This window comes from Miscanthus floridulus, chromosome 8 (assembly GCF_019320115.1).
Source record: "Miscanthus floridulus cultivar M001 chromosome 8, ASM1932011v1, whole genome shotgun sequence".
In the NCBI taxonomy this organism is placed as follows: domain Eukaryota; kingdom Viridiplantae; phylum Streptophyta; class Magnoliopsida; order Poales; family Poaceae; genus Miscanthus; species Miscanthus floridulus.
In genome coordinates this window covers 211,017,535-211,038,675 of record NC_089587.1, presented here as the reverse complement: position 1 = coordinate 211,038,675, position 21,141 = coordinate 211,017,535, and the positions used below count along the sequence as shown (strand labels likewise).

At 47.5% G+C, this 21,141-nt stretch overlaps 1 protein-coding gene and 1 pseudogene across 2 annotated transcripts; one reads left to right on the top strand and one right to left on the bottom strand.

The window, feature by feature from the left end:
• Window positions 1–3,995: 3,995 nt before the first annotated feature.
• LOC136474814 (F-box/kelch-repeat protein At1g74510-like) lies at window positions 3,996–8,180 on the bottom strand. 2 transcript variants are annotated; one of them, XM_066472379.1, is made up of 3 exons: window positions 7,670–8,180; window positions 4,836–6,155; window positions 3,996–4,239 (listed from the first exon to the last, which is right to left on the bottom strand). In XM_066472379.1, exons 2-3 carry the CDS (start codon window positions 6,073–6,075, stop codon window positions 4,115–4,117), a joined length of 1,365 nt encoding a protein of 454 aa, XP_066328476.1. In that variant the 5' UTR covers window positions 6,076–6,155; window positions 7,670–8,180; the 3' UTR covers window positions 3,996–4,114. The 2 variants fall into 2 exon arrangements, with proteins under 2 accessions (XP_066328476.1, XP_066328477.1); XM_066472380.1 differs by lacking the exon at window positions 3,996–4,239 and adding an exon at window positions 4,570–4,680 and having other exon boundaries at window positions 7,670–8,179.
• On the top strand, window positions 7,685–16,189 carry LOC136470582 (uncharacterized; annotated as a pseudogene).
• Window positions 16,190–21,141: the final 4,952 nt, after the last annotated feature.

Sequence of the window (21,141 nt, the reverse complement as noted above, 5' to 3'; positions counted from 1 at the left end):
ATTACAGGTGCGTGCATCTCGCCCTGTAGAGTTGTAGGCGCCGCCTTCAACTCTGGGACACGGAACCCGACGAAGATATACGACAACCACTACGCTCTAGGAAAGGATTTGCTATCTTCACGAACGACGGATATTCCGTTACCACGCTGTGGACCCGAGGGAGCGGCTCCCGCTTCCCGACCCCTCAGGCCCACCTAGTCAGAAGGCCTTAGCCACGGCGCTACATCGACCCCCGACCCTGCGTTCCTCCAACGAGGACTCATGGGAACCAAAAGGCGTGCGGAGCAAGGCTAGGGGAGGCTCATAAGTCAAAATCACTGTACTACAGCCCATACCCTGCGTAGGGCAGCATTCTGTAAACTAACCTGACATCCTACAGAGACATCGACAACATTGTAAGCACTTATCTTTCTTCGCACTGAAGGACCTGACCGGGTAGACGTGAGCCACAAGACTAAGTAGAGTACGCGTCCTAGAGCCCTCACCCTTGTAAAGCCAGCCCCTTCATCTATAAAAGGGGATGCGCTTCCTCCATCAAAGGGGGCCCCGAAAAATAAGACAAAACAAGAGAACGCACTCATACGCACAGTCAAGCGGCTACGAAGCTCTTGACCACCTTTCAACCCTTCCATCAGAGACTTGGGACCAGTCCCTCTCTCCATAGTTTGTACCCCTTACTACAGATCGTTCACGGTGCTAATAACACAAGCAGCAGCAAACTGGACGTAAGGACGTTCCGCCCGAACCAGTATAAATCTTGTGTCCTTTAGCGCACCATCCGAGCCTAACGCGCATTACTATAAATTTACTTGCCGGTGCTTGTACGAAACACCGACAAGAGTACTCAAATTAACAAAATTCAAATTAACATTATATAACATTGCAAAGTAAAATATTCACTCTAACCCAAAATAAATCGGCAAAGGATAGGATAAACAAGCGCACAAAAGAGGTAAAGTCCGATGGTCATGTGCTAGGGACGTGGATAGAGGCTAGAGATCGTAGTACGGCAAAGCCAACCGCTCAGCGTTACGGCCACGGCGGGATGAACCTACAATCGAAACGTTCGAATGGAATACGATCCCTCGACCGGCAAGCTACAATCCCTAACTAAATAACTAACTATAAACTAAATAATAACCGGATCTACCAGTGACAACCGCATCGCTACAATCCCTAACTAAATCAATAACTACAAACTAAATAACAAATACCTAATCAATCCCTAAACCCAAAATCCTAACCTAAAAACTAAAAACTACATACGTATATCACAAACTAATAATGCTAAAACAATAATAATCATAATAACATTAAACCGAAAGGGAGGTACCTTATGAGTGGGCGGCCTCGACGCGCCGAGGTTCGTGGCGCGGCCGGCGCGGGTGCTGCGAGGGCGAGGGCCGCCCGAGTGGCCGGGAGTGGCCGGCGAGGGCGTTGGAGGCGGGCGCGGCGTGGGCGCGGGCAGGCGCGGGCGCTGGAGGCGGGCGATGGCCGGCGGCGGGGCGCGTCTGCTAGCTGGCGGCGCGGGCGGGCGGGCAGGGGTGCGTGCTGCCGGGAGCTCGGCCGTGGGGTTTTATTTGGCCCAGACGCACCATGATCCCTGGCGCGGCACTGCCGCGCCAAGATGGGTGGCGCAGCAGGCCCTGCCCCGTCAGCGGTCATCGCTCCTGGTCGCCGCCACGTCAGCCCGCTGCCGCGCCACCATGCATGACGCGACACAGGCATTTGGCCGCGCCAGGGAAATAGGCGCGGCCAAAAGTGTTAGTTTTTAAAAAAAACGGACGTGCTAGATTTAAAATTAGTTTCGAAAAAAAGGTTAAAATTAAAAAAAAATCCCTCTCGCTCACATTTCGCGGAAACACTGCTGCTGCTGACTCGCCTGTCGGCTGTCGCCACATGCCAGTACGTCACTGCGTCTAGTCGACTACCGCACGACCGCACGACAGTCACTCGAGTGCATGAGCTCGTCGACGGTTCCCGGTGCGCAGGCGCAGCCACTGCCAGAAGAGTTGTACAGTAGTACACGCCAGTTGGCCTGTAGCCTGCCAGCCCGTGCCTCGCCTGCGAAGCGTACGCCCGCGGATAACCGTATACAGTGCAAGTGCAGGTGCAGGCAAGGAGATGACGGGTGTATCTTTCCGACGTCCGCAGGATACGATTGTTTGTCACATCAAATCTTACGGTACATGCATGGAGTATTAAATGTAGCTAAAAAGAATAACTAATTATACAGTTTGCCCATAATTGACGAGACGAATCTTTTAAGCCTAAATAGTCCATAATTGGACAATTTTTGCCAAATACAAACGGAAGTGCTACAGTAGCCAAACGCCAAAAAATTTCGCATCTAAACGGGGCCTTAGTTCCCAAAATTTTGCAAAATTTTTCAAGATTCTTCGTCACATCGAATCTTTGGACGCATGCATGAAGCATTAAATATAAATAAAAAATAAAACTAATTAAACAGTTTAGACGAAATTCACGAGACGAATCTTTTAAGCCTAATTAGATTATGATTGAACACTAATTACTAAATAACAACGAAAATGCTACAGTACCTTTTAAAAAAATTCGTCAACTAAACCAGGCGTACGTCGCTGCCTGCCATCGTACCATTGTGGTGCGCTCCAGGCTCCACTCGCGCTCGCAACGGGACCAAGCCGGAAGAAGTGGGCAGGGCAGTGCCCAGTGCCAGACTGCCAGTGCAGCCTGCAGAGGAGACGACGAGGCAGCAACAGCCTCCCAGCCCACGGGCGCTGCAGCACTGTACCGCACGACTCGGCAAGGACTAAGGATGGCAATGGGGATATACCCGCCGGTATCGTCGGAGCGTTCTCTTCCCCGCTATGGAGAATTAATCCCGTCTCCATCCTCATTAACTGTCTCGGGTACAGATTCTTGTCCATCCCCGTACCCGTCGGGTATCGGTCGGGTAACAGATACCCGACGGGTACTGCATACCCGATAAATAAGGACACTTGGGGTCGCAGCTTTACAATCGGAGACATTTCTTCTTCACCCGAGTATAAATGTCGGAGTCTCGGAGATAACCAGGAGAAGGAGCGAGTTGCGAGGGGGACGAGCAAAGGTGGCAGAGAGACCGAACTGAGGAAGCGAGGGGCACGAGCGCTCGTGAGGCAGGCGTGCTTGTGCTGCTGGCGGAGATGGTGAGAAAAAATTGAACTAGGGTTCTTAGAACACACAAATTATATATATGATTGTTCAGATTTGGACCAAAATACCTATGTTGAGCTTCTTTAGGCATAATACTCGCATGACAGCTCAAATAGTCGGGTTCCCCAACGAGTAACGGGGACGGATAAACAGGAAACGTTCCCGTACCCGCTATACCCGTCGGGGATAGATTCTTGCCCATTTAGATGTCCGCGGGTAAAGATATGATCCCATCCCGTCCCCTAATAGATCAAATACCCATCGTCGGGTATCGGGGCCCGTTGCCATCTTTAGCGAGGACTGTAAAATAAAAGCGAGGGGAAAAACTCTCTCCGTGATTCATGTCATCAATCTCACTGGCTTCCATTTCCCTGAATCTGACTGAGTGGATCGATAGAAACGGAAGCTGCACAGCGACAGGCCTGCGGCCTGGGGATGATGATTTGAGCTCTCGTCAACGAAAGCAGGACGCCAGGAGTTGTTGCCCAATGATCGATCATACAGAGGTCATGATGCAACAGCAACAACACCGGAATACCAAGAAATCGAATGCGAGGACGAGAATCCTGAGTGCTACTGCTAAAGCAGAAAACTGCTCGATGAACAGAAATGATGATTGACTAGAGACACCACAATAATTAGAACAGACCAAATGAGGTCTATTCTTTTAGTAGTAGTAGAAGTAGATTCACTTGGATCGTGCATGGATAGAGTGCCCATTTTAGGTTTGAATTATCTTTTTTCCTAATCTTCTAGGATGATGCCTTAGAAATTCTAGCCAATAATCTTATTACCAACGGATGCACAAAAGACAACCCGACAAGCACCCAGTCACAACTGAAAGAGCACAAAAAAAATTAAAAGGCACAGCACAGCCAACAGATTTTCATAGATATGCTGCAAACTGATGGGGGTCCAAACAAACCCATGAAGCTAATCATAGGCACAACTCGACAAAGAAAACATGGCCTCTCAATCTCCACGATACAAAGCACGAACCAGACAACGATATACTGATTAGCTCCGCAGTTGTCGCCATCTTGGATATAATAAAGTGGGCACCTGCCAAACACTTGATAATAATATCTCATAGGCTAAGAAACAAAGTTAGCGTAGGATCCCTACTACTGAAAGGAAAGTGGAAGGGCTTTAGCACCAACTGTTTCAAAGGATTTAAAGGCAGACTACAAACAAGGAGAGGTCGGTGCTCAAAATTATGCTGGGAAATGTACAGATAAACAATTTTTCATGCAATTCTTGGAAATACACATTTGCACAATGGAACTACAGCGTTGGCACAGTGATACAATCATATAGATGCAGGGTTACCACAATTACAATTTATCACCTATATGCATCCATCTCAGAGAACTCATTTCAACAGAGTATATGGAGCAAGGTACAAATCATCAACTGCAAATAAAATGTGCTGAAAACACAAACCAATGGGTAACTATTAACGAGTACATGGAACTGACTACTCTATTGAACCTTGAGTAAAATCTGAAATGTCAAAAAGAATGCAGAGATTACCCATCAGGTGGAATCAGTGCTTTATGCCATTTGATAAAACCAATATCACAATCTTTCGTGTCGACAGTATGTTTGAGGGTGCACATATCAGCACACCATGACAGCACAGTTATAAACAAAGTTACCTGAAGGTTTGCTTCCGATCATGTTCCATTGCAATGGCCCCTCACTTGGAATCCAAGAATGGAGCTCAATCATCCCACCACCCAACACTCTTGGTCCACCGATAACCAAAAGCCGCTCTCCACAGCCCCGGAATGCAATACCCCAGCCATTCACAGCTTCTGGCCGCTCTGGTAACTCCCCCAATGTTGTCCATGAGTTATCCATTTTATTATACTTTCTTACCAACTTTCCGGCGTATTGCGCTGCATATAACTCATTTTCAACAACAGCGACAAGTGGAGGAGCACCACTTGCACCATTGAGCCCCTCAGACATGTTCTCTATCACCCGCCAGGTACCTTTATCTAAATCATACTCTTCTCCACAAGTAAGCACTTCCGTGTTACTGGCCATTCCACCAATTACATAAAACTTGCCATCCATAAAGACACCAGAACACATTCGCCTAGCTTTATTCATGCTTGGAAGTGTTATCCATCTCTTAGTTTCTGAGTTATACAGCTCAACAGAACGAAGCACCCTTCCATCAGCATCCATGCCTCCAGCTATAATTGCTTTCTCTACAAAACTAGCTGATCCAAACAAACATCTAGGGGCATTCATTTCAACACCCCGCGACCATGAATTTGTCAGAATGCTATAGCTCAGAATAATATGTGAATGAATCTCCTTTCCAAACACCAGAAGTTCAGTGCCCACAGCAAGTGACTCCTTGTCAGAGCACATGAAACATTCATTATGGGGCATCCTTGGAAGCGTCATCCACCGTGAACGGTAGGGGTCATACGCCTCCCACTCCTGCACATTGCAAGAGAAGTAGACCCAGTGTTCTGAAATCCCCAGCTGTCGACGTTCCTTGTACAGTTCACCACTGCGGACAAGTGATCGAAAGCTCCGGTTCAGTGATGCGATAGAACCATAATCAGAACGAGAACAACGAGCAAGGCAGTTGATTGAGTTGTCCCGGCCAATGGAACTTATCAGGGTGCTTGAATCTGAGTCGCCCTGATCATTACTTCCTTGACAATCCAGTGCCTCACCGTTTTGGTCCTCAGCGGACTTGGTCCGTTTAGTCAATGCTGCCACTGCAGCAACGTCGTGCTCAATAGACAGGGTCCCAGGCGGGCGCTTACTCCTCGTGATCTCGAGTAGGTGGTAAGTCATGTAAGCTAGTCTGGATTCCTGCTCACAGGAACTCGGCAGCGACCTTGATATCAGGCAAGATTGACCCTCCAACATTCCGTCAGAATCAGCAACAGTTGATCAATAGAAAGAGAACCTATACACAAGAATACAGCCCCTCTGTACACATCCTAAATCTGCAACACATAAAAAAAGACAAACATGTCACAAGGAATTGCAATGAAGCAAAGTGTTTACCTAAACAAATCACTGAAATTTGTAAGATATTACACGTATCAATCAGCTTAATCAATTCTCAATTCTCATGATTACAGTTGAGGGGAAAGCCTGATCAAACAACACTATATCAGTAATTGATACACAATTATCAACTCTCTCTTTGAACCAAAAGCAAAACTCTCAACCAATAGCTGACAAAAGGGGATGGGCTAGGAAATATATTGTGATTCATAGAGAACTCTCAACTACCTTCCTCTCCCAAAGCCTCCAAAGAAACGTAGACAGAAACTACAATAAGATTTCTCTAGAAACATAAAAAAAAGGATACCTATTAGAAACAAATAAATTTATAAGTTTGGGTAACAGATAACATATCTATGTGGGGTTGAGTCTGGTGTAGCAGTAGCACTGTAGCTAAACGAAAAAAAGCTGTTCCAGGTTGGTCCTTATCCCATCCCCCTTCTCATTGCATACTAGGTCTGAGAGTATGATCTGTGTCACTACATGTTAATTATATATTGTGCTAGTTACTATTCTGTAATCCAAGCTAATGAAGTTACCTGATTTAAACAAGAATGGTATTACATGGTCTCAGAATGTGCATCTAATAGTTTATATTAACAAAATAAGGGTGTCAATAATATCTTCACCGCCCAATTCTGGACCTTTTCCTTTTCCACTCCGTTACTTTATCAGCCTAATTTGGCTTATTGGCAATTAAGTAGTTGTATTCCATTTCGGTACGACTAAAGCATAATACCCGGGTAACCTTCATAGCCGACAAAGGAAAACCTGGGGCGGCCTTGGCATGGAGCATGAGGATTCAGTAAAAACTGCGAATTATCCTATGTTTAGGAATATAAATGGCGTCAACATCAACTGAGACGATCTTACACGCACGGCAGAAGAGAAACTAAAACAGAACTAAACCAGAACCGTGGATGGATGGATACTCCACTGTGAAGCAAGCAATCTAATAGTACAAATGAAGAATAAGGACGATATGGATCCGGTTGCTCACAGCGCACAGAAGATCTCCTAAACAAAACCCCACTCCAGGAAAATTCCTCCGAGCAAGTTGGGATCCTTAACAAGGAAATAAACCTATCCAAGTCTGAATGAATCTCCCATTCCACTCCATGACATGCCAATTAAAGGAGGGGAGGCGCCGGTAGCATCAGCAACCACAACGAGAGTAGAGCGCTCGGGGTGGTTGGCGTGCTACGGTGGGACGGATACCGGACGCCGATTCGGCACCGCGTACACCGGCGACGAAGAGGGCGATGAGTGAACAGTTACGGAGCCAGATTTGGCACATGCCAGTTTTTCACAAAATTAGAACAGGGACCTCAGCTTCTTGATTTGGTTGATAAATTCTGGTAGTAAGTATCATCTCCTGAATTTGCCCCCACTCCCATTCCCTTTTATCACCCATGTTATTTCCAGCAGGTTAGTCAGCAACCGCACGCACCTCAAGACTCAAGTCATGTCAGTCCGCACGGCGACAAGGCGCGCCGCCCTCGCCTTGTTCCCGCACCGCCGCCAGCACGGGCCGCCGACACGACGCCACTCGCGGGCAGCAAGGCTGGCGAAAAACCAGCCGGACGACGAAGAGACCAAGCGCGCCTGCGGAGGTCACGTCGACCAAGCGCCCACACCCCTCGCCGGCGGTCGGTCGGCGCAGGCAAGGGCGCGCGTGTGCGGGCGCCGCAGGCACTCCGGCGGGATCGGGGCAGTGTGGGCTGCTGAGCGGTGCGGCGCCGCGGCGAGGAGGAGGCACGGCTATGTGTGACGCGACGAGGAGGGAGGGGAGAGGCTCGTCCCAGCCGGAGCAGGGGCAGGGGCAGGAGGAGCAAGCGGAGGCGGAGCTGGGAGGGAGCGCAGTAATGCGGGGGAGGTGGAGTTTATGGGGGAACGGGAACGGGAACGGGAACGGCAAGCCAAAGCCCACATGAACGGGAACGGGGTCTCAGCGGAAGGGCGTGCGCTGCCGTTGCGTTTTGACGCGGCGGCTCGCGTTGTTTACTCCGCATGGCTTGACGTTGACGGTCAGCCACGCACATTTTACATGAACTTTTCTCCGCTGCCGCTGCCGTCTGGCATGGCATGATGATGTCAACCCAATTAACCGCATCTATCTCAGGTAGCAGTACGTGTCTGATTTCCATCAATATTCTGCCAAGTAAAACAGATTAATCCAGTTCCTTCAATTAATTAATTCATCATAGTAGACGGAATTGAAAGAAACTCGCAGCCGAAATTTAATTGTTGGAATTTAAAATGCTGTTTGTTCGGGTCGCCATCACGTGGACGCGGATAATCACAGGGGCCAGGCGGGCGCTGATCTATTCAATTTCGGTTTGACGTTGCCCTTCGGATCATTGTGTGCAGTTATGCTCCAGTTCAAGAGTCTCCATTTCGGATTTTGACTTCACCTCGTGTTTCTCGTGCTGTAAACTAGCTTGCGATGCGCTGTAGCTTTGCCTCGTCCAGGATCCAACCTTTTTTTTTGTTTTTGAAATTGATAGTTTATGCGATGGCCGGTGACTGACTGCTGTTGTCCCTTGATGGTATTGGTATCATCAGTTTGACGCGTACATGGGCCAATGCAGATAGACGCATGCTGGTCTGTGTCGACGTATGAGTTCTAGGTAGCCACGCTTAACCAATAGGACTATACAGTAGCATGACCGCATGACGCTTGCACCTCCAAATGTTCGGTGAATACTAAGCTCATGTCTTGCGACGCCGGAGTTTCGTAATTTATCATCAAGAAGAAGAGTCTTGCTTCAAGTGAAATCCAGCGCGGTCAGGACACACGCGTGCTTCTCTGAAGACACCATGCCCTGTTCGCTTCTCTCATAATCTATATTTTTCAGTTTATTTTTTTAGCCGGAATAATATTTTTCTTTCACAACAATCAGTCGAAATAATGTTTCGGTTTGTTTTTTCAGCGAACGGCGACATTGGCTTAGCACTTGGCAACGGGAATTCTCGATCAAAGGCGAGCTTGAACGGTTGTTGGACCGGGACTGTAGTAGTATTAAGCAGTTACGTATAAGTCCGTGTAGGTGGCAGCATCCTTCTTTCCATCGCATCTTCTTCCCCTCTTTTTTCTCTCCTTTTCTCCTTGGAACAGCCGCAACGCCTTGATTGCTCAGATTCCTGCTTCTTTTTCTAATCTTTCTTGCGGCGGCGGTCGCATTCCAGATTCCACAGTTCGTTTTCTGCACGCACGCCCCCGACCTGTACTCGCTTTGGCACGGCGTGTCGTACCTCACCTCTCTCCAACTCGTTTTTCTTTTACTTTTACCTTGAGTCAGTCTTTGACCCCACAAAAACAAGGGGTCTCTTTGCCTGCCATCCGCCTTGGTCAGCAGCTGTTTCACCGCTGGAAAAAAAAAATAAACGAACGGTTAGACCGCACTCGACCGTCCACCCGAGTCAAAACTCAAAACTACTCCACCACGTACGGGCTGGCGGCACGCGAAGCGAAGCCAGGTCGGCGACCATGCCCGGGGACGCTCGTCCGGCTATCGGTTGATTTAGGACGAGAGAAAAATATTATTTTTTAGCTGAAAAAAATACTGACTTGTAAGTCAAATAAACCTAAGCGAACAGGAAGTCCAGTAACAGCCAGCGTGGTCGTGTGGACGATCACAGGAGCGCCGTGTCCGCACGCGCCTTGGATCCCCGGCGGTGCACGGCTCCATCGCGGGTCCGACCACGTCTCCTCTCGCGAGGGCACCACAAACCCATCCACCCGGGCTGTGACCGCCTCTCCTCCTCTGCTCTCAGCTAGAATAGCTGGGGTTCTCTTCTGGTAAACGGCAGCATCGTTCTACTACCTGGAAGGGTGAAGCACGATTAGGCAGCAGGGAAAGAAGGGTTGGCGCGCCGTGGGTTTCGGCAAAGATCTTGGTATTCTCGTCGATGATCAGCACGGCTTTTGGTTCCGTCTGTATTTAAATTTATACAAGCTCTTTCTAGCTGGTTGTTGCTTATTAACAAGACCAAAGTATTTCATCGTGATTGGCGAATTCTTTTCTCTCTCTTCCCTGGTGGCATACGTACGTAGCTTGTTTCTGTTTTTCCTCGTGCGATGTGTCGAGCGAACTTCAATCCTAGCCTAAAGGTTAGGCCAACCCTATAGTTTGAATGCAACGGGACATATGATTGGACGATTGCGTAGGCAAATTGCCTCTAACAAGCCAGAACCAACAAGCAACCGCTAGGCAACGGGGAAGCCAAGTGTTTTGTTAATCAAATAACGGAACGACTACCGCCTCCCGTGCCGTTTCGTGCGTCCACGTGGGGACCGTTTCGGCCCGAGCGTCACCAGCATCAAGAAAGAGGGAAAGGAGGCGGCAGATGCCCAGCCAGTGTTGGAGGAGGAAGAGACAACGATACGAAGCAATAGAAAAACGAGGAGAGAGATACAACATCCAATCTATTTTGAAACATCCAGATGCAACACTTGCAATATACATCTGAAGGCATATGGAACACTTGAAACATGCATACGAAACACTTGCTGCAACACCAGATCTACTTTTGAAACATCCAGATGAAACATTTACAACATACGTACGAAAATAGATGAAACACTTGGAATATGCGTCTGAAACACTTGCAAAAACATATGCAACGTCTAAATGAAACACTTGCAAACATATGTCTGGAAAAACAGATGAAACATTCGGAACATACACTTGAAACATACGTGTATAACCACTGCAATATGTGTAACATCTCGATCTACTTTTGTAACATCAAGATGAAACACTTGCAACATCCGAATGAAACATATGAAACACTTAAAGCATACGCTTGCAACATGGGTGTAAGGAAAATGGACCCTAAGCCCATTTACTTTAGATTTTGATGTTTGATGACCAACACAATCAAATTGGACTAATGAATTTGCAAGTGTTTGTTTTGTAGTTCAATAGGGTGCAAGACGTGACTTAGACGGAGGCGACGTGATGATCCGATGATCAACACATCAGGCAAGACCTTAGGAGCACAAGAGAAGACCCAAGATATCAAGCAAAGTCCAAGCATAAAGAAATGAACCAAGCCGCACGCAAGATCGCGAAGAAACGAGCTCATAGAAGTGACCAGACGCTGGACCAGACGCTGGAAGAAAGTGACCGGACGCTCCGATCAGTGGCTCGACAACAGCAGGCGTCAGCAGCAGCGACCGGACGCTGAACAAGTGAATCGACCAGACGCACCGATGGCACTGTTCATCAGTCCGACAACACACTCAGCAAGTGACCGAACGCTGGCGGCAAACCGACCGAACGCAGAACAGCAGCGTCCGATTGAGTACAAAGAGGTTCTAGAGCAGCGAACTTGCGACCGGACGCGTCCGGTGGCAAGTGACCGGACGCTGGCAGCGTTCGATCAGTTGTTCATGGCTCCAACGGTCGGGACGACCGGATGCGTCCGATCAGGACGACTCCAGCGTCCGGTCAGTAGCAGAAAAGCGGGACTTCGTCCCCAACGGCTACTTTCTCAATGGGGCTTATAAATACAACCCCAATCGGCCATTTGAGTAGGGTGGAGCTAAGGAAACATATCAAGGGTGTTGATACACCATTTTAGTGATCTCCACTTGCATAGTGCTTAGTGTTTTATTAGGTGATTAGCGTAGGTGCTTTGCAAAGTGCTTAGGTTGTTTAGACCAGCTTATGCGCTTGCTCTAGGTTTAGGCCTAGTGTTTAGTGGGGTTTGCATACCTCTTGCCACTCGGTGCTTGCGCGCGCCATTGTTGTACATCGGAGGAGCTTGTAGTCTTGCGAGATCACACAAACCGAGTTTGTGGTGTGGCCGCCACTATGTATCGGAGGGAACAAGGCCCGCGGCGTTTCGGCCGGAAGCTTGATAGTGAAGACGGCGGGGAGCATCCGGGGGAGGCTTGCCGGAAGGCACGTCGGAGACCCACTTGGCGTGGGGAAGGCCCGAGGCTATCCACGGAGTTACCCGACCGGGAGCTTGGTCCTTGCGAGGGATTCCTTGCGAGGGGCTCCAACAAGGACTAGAGGAGAAGCTTGCGCGCTTCTCGATACCTTGGTAAAAATACCGGAGTCGTCGACGGAAGTTTGCATATCTCTACCTTGCTCTTTAGCTTCCGCGTTTATACTGATTGTATTACTCCTTTTACGGTAGAGATAACAACACACTAGCAAAACCATAGTTTGCACATTTAGATAGTTTATCTTTTGCATAGGTTTTGCTAGGGTTAGAAAAAGAGGCCATAGTTTAGAGTTAGATTTTTAAGTTGCCTAATTCACCCCTCCCCCCTCTTAGGCGTCACGGTCCCCTTCAATGGGATTTCAACACAATGTCATCTTATTGCTTGGACGAATGGAGACTTGTTGTTGTGGAGCTCGACGACGGTGCGGAGGTCGATGGCGACGCATGGAGCTCGTCGTGCGGCAGCGGCAAGGGCAACTCGCCAACGGGGTGACTTCACACGAAGCTCACCCCCCTCACCGGCTCGGTGGAGGCAGACGCGACTAGCCAGATCGGTGGAGGCGGCCACGGTGAGCAGGCCACGCAGTTGAGTGTGGCCGCGGCGAGCACGGCCACACGTGAGCAGGCAATGCGGTGGAGGGGGGCGCGCGACCGGGCAGCGGTGTGGAGAATTTTATTTTTTCGGCAGGTTGCGGACGAGAGGAAGCGAAGACTCGATAGCGAGTGGGGGAGACACGTCCGTCCACATGGACGCCCATGTGAATTCATTATCGATCAAATAAAGGGCCGTTGTGTTCTTTCTTTCTAAGAGAAAAGTGAGAACAAAAGCATCCATCCATAGTACAAACAGAGATAAATGAGCTAAAATGACATAACGAGAGAAATGTAACCGTACACAAGTTAGCTAACCAGTGTACGTGAATTGTCACTTTTCGCTTATTGTAGCCATGTTATTTGCACAATGGTTCACAAGTTAATCGAAATAAAAAATAAATAAATAACCTCGAGATCGGGTTCAAGCTTCTGCACATGTGTTTGTATGTACGGCTAATACAAGTATTCTTTAGCAACAGACGAAGTGCTCATCAGAGCTATATACATTGTAATCACAAGTTAGGTCTTCCGTCTAATCTTTCGGAGTATATAGCTTCTAAAATTTCGAAAGGCAGCTCAAGTTTCTAAAAGTGACTACAAGTTTTGAATAATAAAAGGCGGCTCGAGATTGTGATGGATTGGAACCAGGTTATAAATTTGCTAAGCCAAACGAATAATTCAACGTCCAGTTTGTGGCGTGGACATTTATACTAAACAAAAGGTTACCAACCTCCAAAAATCAAATTTGATTTTTGAAAGCCGTTGTCTCCATCGTTTCTTGTGTTTGTGCCAAAAGTATAGTTATGGGGTGTTTGGCTCCTATGGACTAAAACATTTTGGACTAAAATCTGTACTTTAGTCGGACTAAACAGCCAAATACTTGGACTAAAAGTGGACTAAAGTACTTTAGTCCTTTAGTTCAAAAAACTGAACTAAAAGTGGACTAAAAATCTCTTTCACTCCCCTGCCCCTGTCATTACTGCGCTCGTTCCCCACCCCCAACCCCGCGCCAACTCCCCTACCCCACCCTTTTCCTCGCCGCTCCTCCCCATCTCTGGTCCCTGCGCCGCCACCTTCCGCAGCGGTGCTTTTCCCACCGCGCCCGTCCGTCCCCTCGTCGCCGGCGGCAGCTCTCGCCCGCCGGTACCTTCCCCGCTCTCGCCGGCCGCTCCCCCTCCCGTTTCCCCGCTTTTCTCGCCGCTCCTCCCTACCCCTGCTCCCGACGCAAGTACAGGATCTAGGTCCGGCCGCCCCCCACCGCATCCTTCTTCCCCCTGCCTGATCCGCCGCCCAAGCCCCTCCCAACGCCGGATCCACGGCCTTCTTACCTCCCCACGCCGGATCGACCTCATCCCGGCCCTCCCCAACACCATGGACAACTACCGTGAATTTTTCTCTCAAGGTTCTTCATCGCAAGGTACCCGAAGCTTCCTCCCCTCCCAGGACGCCGACGATGAATATGATTTGGGCCCTTCACCTCGCAGCTAGCTCACAGCCTCTTCGTTCCCCGCCGGCACATGGAAAACCTCGACTTGAACTCGTAGGCCGACGCATTCCCCAACCTGGACTCATACCAGGAGTTCCTCCAGGCCGGGGATGATGGAGTGAACTATCCCCTTCCTCCTCATGCCCCAGCAGGCAGAGGGCTTGGTCATGGCGGAGCTCGTGGAGATTGTCGGGCGAGGTCCGCCGGATCCGCGCGGAGGCAGAGTACAAGGACGCGGTGGAGCTGTTGGTAGCCACAGAGGTAGAGGGGGACCCGTGGGGGAGGTAGAGTTGATGGATGCGGTGGCGGCCACAACTTCGACCATCCACAGGAAATTGGCACCGGTGAGGATGAAGATGAAGACTCCCAGGGGGTAAGCCACAACTTCGACCTGTTCCCTGTAGATGAATGTTAATGCTGAGTATTTTTGTCATGCTTCTGAATGCTAGCTATTTTGAGTATTTTTGTGAATGCTAGCCACAACTTTTGTATGCAAGATAAATGTGATGCTGAGTATTTTTGTCACGCTTAGGACTAGTTTTAAGACCTTATTATTCAGAACATGTTTTAAGACCTTTAATGCTAAGACTTGTTTGATGGTGATGTTACTGTGTTAAGACTTGTTACTGGTTAAATGCTGCTTTGTGGTACTGTTTGAAATGGTTATGCTTCTTTTTTATGGTGATATGTGGTTCTAGCCGTAATGGTACTGTTCTATGGTGATATGTGGTCTAGCCGAAATGGTACTATTCTTGCTTTGTGGTTCTAGCCGCAAGAGAACACTGACATGTTCCTATTCCATCTTGTAGGAAGAAGAAGATGAGTCTGATGATGATCAATGGGAAGAAGATGATAGAGATGATTATGATCGAAGAGTACAAGCATACATATTGGAGTCTCGGAAGAAGAGGAGGAAAATCGTAACCATAGCTGCTGCCGTGATGGGTATGTACCATTTTGACACTTACATGAACAAAGCGGCTTATAGAGTAGCTACAGAGAGTGGTTTTGATTGGGTTATGAAGACACTAGGAAATAGGACAACTTGCTTCAATATGTTTAGGATGAGTCAAGGTATTTTTATGGGGCTCCATAGTTTGCTAGTTGGGTCATATGGATTGAAGTCCACTAGGAGAATGTCATCTATGGAGGCTTTAGGGCTGTTTTTATGGATAAGTGGTGCCCCCAGTCCGTTCGACAAGCTGAAGATCATTTCACAAGGTCACTGGAGACAGTGTGTAGGAAGTTTGATAAAGTTCTACATAGTGTGACCAAGCTAGCAGTTGATATCATTAAGCCAAAGGACCCACAGTTTAGAACAGTCCATCCTAGATTGCAATCCCCTCGCTTCACACCGTTCTTTGACAGTTGCATTGGAGCAATAGACGGGACACATATCCCTGTTGTAGTACCAACTAGCAAGGTAGTACAACATACGGGACGGCATGGATATACAAGTCAAAATGTGATGGCTTTATGCGACTTTGATATGAGGTTTACTTTTGTCGTGGCGGGATGACCTGGATTAGTACATGATCTGAGGGTATTCAAAGATGCCATTGACAAGTTTGGAGACAAATTTCCGCATCCACCTGAAGGTATTGACTTTTTCTTTTCTATGTTGTCTCATTATTGCAATACTTGGCATGTGACTTGCTTAAACCATCTGACTTTAATGTGTAGGAAAATTCTACCTTGTTGACTCGGGTTACCCAAACCGACTGGGTTATCTTGCACCGTACAAGGGAACTAAGTACCATATCCCGGAGTTTAGACAAGGACCAATGCCAAGAGGTAAAAAAGAATGATTTAATTATGCACATTCTTCACTTCGTAATGTCATTGAGCGGTCATTTGGACTTTTAAAGATGAAGTGGAGGATATTGCTTGACCTACCTAGTTATCCTATGCCAAAGCAAAGTCAAATAATTATTGCGTGCATGGCACTACACAATTTCATTAGAGATAGTTATTTGGGGGATGCGGACTTTGATTTGGTTGATAGTGATGAGAACTTTGTTCCACTATCGGAAGCATCGTCTTCTCAAGTATCTAATACACGTCATGGAGATGAAGATCAAACCATGAATAAATTCCGCGATTGGATAGCCGATGGGTTGTTCAATAGATCATAGATGTCTACTATTTAATGGTGATGTTATATTTGTTGTGTGCTACTGTTGTATGGACAATTTTCTCCGTTTGTATGAGTGTTTGAATGTGTATGAAATTTTGTATGAACATATTTTCCAATGCGTATGAAGATGTGTATGAAAACAGAAGTGTGGTCTTGGCGCCAGGACAGATCGCCTGGGACACCAGGGTCTTGGCGCATCCGTGACTCCATGTTTTTGCTTTTCTCCATTGTTTTGGCACCAGTAAGCTTTTCTCCACTGTTTTGGCGCCAGTAGCGTGGTCTTGGCGCCGGGACCTTCAGATCGCCTGGGACAGCAATGTAGGGGTAAATGAGTCATCCTATCACAGCATTTATTACTTTTAGTCCATATTAGTTCAAGTAACCAAACAGTACTTTAGTACATGGACTAAAGGTGGACTAAAACTTTAGTCCATAGACTAAAGAACCAAACAGGCCCTTAATTATATAAGACAAAAAAATATGTGTCTGATTTGGGGATTTGTCAGCAAAGACTTGTTGGATCGGATGATAAATGATTAGTGTACGGATTTCTTTAGATATGTTATCATATAAATAACTGTATGTAAGAATACCAAAGGGCCTATTCATTCTTTATTGTCAACAGGGCAGCTTGGCTATGCTCATTCTGATTGAAACAGGTTGACAATCACATGGACGGGCAGTCGGGCACAAAGAAAAATGCCTTATGCTTTAGGACCAGGAGGAACAGATTTTATGCGCCTTTGTTTTTTCGTTGACCGGCATATCATAATTGGGGTTAGCTGACAAATAGGTCTATACCAGTTCTTTAAGTTGAGTTTGCCACTAATTGTCAATTTTGACTTTCTTTCATTCGTATAAAAGATGTGCATGGCAGACTGTTCAAGATTGGTCCAACAGAAAATAGTTCGGGTTAAACGTCAAAGGGAAGAACGCTTTCATTCCGAGCATGTATACATTGTTGATAGTCCACAAACTGATAATTAAATTTGGCAGTTGAAAATTGTGTTGTAAAATAATAATCACAGTGCATCTCAACTCTCTATAGCCAATACCATGTCACCTTTTCAGCAGAGAGTAAGATCAGAGCGGATAATGTCTTCTCCGTATCCAAATCCATTTATGTGCTATTGGGTTGGTGTGTTTTGCCCCGTTATCCGTTTACGCTGCTACCAGATAGCGTTGCATTTAATTTGGTTGAGCTGAGCCAGAATTGGTTGTCACGTTAACGGATTTGGCCTAAGAGCAAGGCTAATAATATAGCCAGCAGCCTGTTGTAAGTTTTTTTGCAGACTTCTCTCAACCGACCCATATAATAGTTAGATCTTCTCCTACAACTAAAAAACAAAACGTGGACATCTTTTGGTGCGATATTGGTTGGTTCGTCCGTCTGCCTCCCTTGCGATCCTGACGCTATCCCGTGAAACTTTCCGCGCCGCCAAGTGGGACCGTGAAACTTTCCTTCAATCACCGCGCAATCACCGTAGTCCCGGATGAAAAGGAATTACCGCAGCCTACCGCTCGCCCACGATGCACAATAATCTTCACCCGCGCCTGCCTTCCTGCGGCCGCTGCACCCTTGCGCCTGCACCGGCACCTTGCCCTGCCCTTGCTCAAACACCGCCGAACACCCGTTGCCGCGCCCGTCGCCGTGCCTCGTCTCCGCCGGCTGCTCGGGCCCGGACGTCCGCCCCGCCACCAGGCCGCCCGCCCTGCCGCCGCCACCTACGTCTCCGCGCTGCCGGCCGCCTCCCGCGCGTCCGCGCCGCCAGCCGCCTCTACGCGAGTCCACGTCGCTGGCCACCTTCTCTGCGAGTCCACGACGCCGGTAGCTTGCAACATCCACTCAGCAAGCAGGGCGAAGCTACCTCCACGACGCTGGCGCATCTTGGGTTTCATGGCCGCACGTTGTTGGAGCCCTTCCTATGGACGCGAGGTACTGCTGCTCTCTCTCAATCTCAGATCTGGATAGTAGTGGTGGAAATTAGTAGGTGTAATGCTGCTCTCTCAGGATTTGTAGGGGCGGAAATTAGTAGGTGTAAAGCTTTTGGTTTGATTTAGTGAATAAAAATCGATCTGTAGGAACTACAGTGATAGCTTCGATTATTAGGCATTAGTGAATCCGAGGATTTTTTAGTTTATTTGAAATGGATCTAACTGTTTCCTTTCATTTCAGTCGGAACTACAGTGAGAACTTCGATTATTAGGCATTAGTGAAAACATATGACTACTGCATTTGCTATGTCGTAGGAACCAAGAAGGTAAGTTACTCCATACACTTTTACAACCATCTACAGACCAGCCACGGTATAAGCTCCTATTTTTTCTTACTAGCTTTGCATCATCTTCAAAGAGAGTTCACTAGCTTCATGATTGTGTAAGCAGTAACTTTCAATATCATGCTTTGTTCTTGCAGCTCAAACCTCTTTCTTTCTTTTTTCCAATTAAATGTATAGCTACAACGTTATCATTTTATATAGCTGCATTGTCAGGTTTGGTGTATGCCATCATGGGTATTCATCGATTCTCTAGTTTGGTTGCTGCGACGATTCATATCAATTTTAGATAGCTGCACTGTCAGGTTTAGTATATGCTATCATGACTATCCATGCATTCTCCAGTTTGGGTGTTGTGAAGATTCATCATATCTGCAACCAGCAATTCAGTGCACTTGGGAATTTTTGTGTTTTTCTTTTCCAATTAGCCATTCACAACCAGACCTGAGATGAAAAGATGCAAAAAAATACCTCAGTTATTGTTAGGCTTTTTTTGCCTCATAGTGCCTGTTTCTGTTGATATGCTTAGATTAGGTTCTTATATATATATTTTGAATGCTTAATTTCAGGAACAACTGAAGGAATGACGCAAGATGCTGATGGTGTTTCGGATGCAGTTCAATAAATAAAAGGAAGACCAGACGCTGTATAAATTTGTTTGATACTTCAAGATCGACAAGGAGGAGGTAGGGACTTTGATCATCAATTGAACCTACCTTTAGGCCTGTAGTGCATACCTCAGTTAATGTCATTATGCTCCTCGATTATAATTTTATCTTCTTTCGTAATTTACAGTGATACAGCATCTAATTAGTCAAAGGAATGCAGGCATGGTCAACATTGTACGTTTCAGGTGCCCATACCATCTTCCTCTCTGAGATCAAGTAATGAATTTTCTTACCCAAATTTCAAAAATGATCATGAAGCTGTTCAGTGTATGCCACTAATGACATGCTTTCAGTATCCATGATCATGTACAGTACAGTATGCCACAGAGTTTTCCGGTTAGGATTACTAATGATGTCCATTTATGTCAACAGAGACGCAGCCTACTGTGGTTTGGCCCAATGATTTCGAAGGTCTTCTAATTATAGAGGTGTCGTGCTTGAAGAATGCAGCTGTTTCTGTCTTTCATCACAACGTCCTTGGCTATATGTATGTGTTCTTATTTTTTTTATGACCATACCTATGTGTTACATGCCAACCTACTCTGTACTCTTAAGAAGGATCCTTGTTTGTGCCAGCCAGACAAAATCCATCCCGCGGCGAAGCGCGGGGGACCAGCTATAAAAAGAATAAAGCGTGGACATTTTTTGATGCGACATTTATTTTGGTTCATCTGTCTGCCCACGCCTGCAATTCCGCGCCCGTCGCTCCCTCGGTCTGCCTTCCCCTACGATCCCCTACCGCGCGACCATGTCCACGCCGCACAAAAGGAAACCACTCCTGTGATTCAGCCTCGATCTCGTGATTCCTCTGCCCGCCTCCCCATCATCGCCCACCCGCAGCTGGCCGCGGCGCCACCGCACCTGCCCGCAACTCGCCGTGACGCAACCCGCTCACGCCCCTCCTCCAACGCCGCCCCATTCGTGCCCCTTATCCCACAACGACCGGGTGAGGTGATGGCCTGGGCGGGGAGCAGGAGCTCGGCATGGGCGCATGGCCCTCAGTGGATCCGGAGGAGGACGAGGAGGAGCAGAGCGATGGGGGCAGGATGCACGTGTTCGGCAGCCGGTGGAGTCAGGCGTCGACCGAGCGAGACGGGGAGCCCTAGCGCCATGGGAGCGGTGACGCAGCCACCACACGTGCATCATCCAGCTCTGCTCCTGCCTGTACGCACTGCTCCCTTCCTCCGATCCAACCCTGTACGCACTCATCCCTTTTTATTTTCAATTAGTTCTTGATTTCTAATCGGGTCTAATTGGTTGCGAACAATGGCGGAGTTCCGTTTCTTGCCGCATCATGGATAAATTTTCTTACAACATGTTCCTGCATCTGGCACACGTTTACTCAAGTGTGATGGTTCCCTTAAATGATTCTGCCCTCCTCCTATTGCTTCGAACTCATTCATATTTAAAATTGATTTATCGTTGCAGATACCCAAATGAGATTGTGATCCACAACAGCAGGAAAGAGTTTCCACCGGTTCCTATAGTACCTATACTGCACGCCACCCCCTTCTCCTCACCCATCATCCCCTCAATAATGTGAAACTCATGGGAAATAAGAATGTTTCTAATTCAGTTTACTAGAGTCCTAATTTATATTTTCTTTTCATCTGTATAAACTTTACAAAATTGTTGTATACTGTATTCACTACTCTGTATGTGTTCTTAATGATTAGGGTGCAGACCACATTTGGCTTTTCAGGATAACGAAACACATCCACTGAAGAAGGGTCAAGAGGACTGGCAGAGGGCATATGAGAGAATATAGACTCCTAAATCAACCAAAAGCTAATGAGGTTA

Excerpts from the sequence above, each read along its gene's own strand:
- LOC136474814 (XM_066472379.1), bottom strand. The coding sequence starts at position 6,075 with ATGTTGGAGGGTCAATCTTGCCTGATATCAAGGTCGCTGCCGAGTTCC. Across the intron at positions 4,240-4,835 it reads GATCGGAAGCAAACCTTCAG|GTGCCCACTTTATTATATCC; the intron begins GTAACTTTGTTT and ends AGTGTTTGGCAG.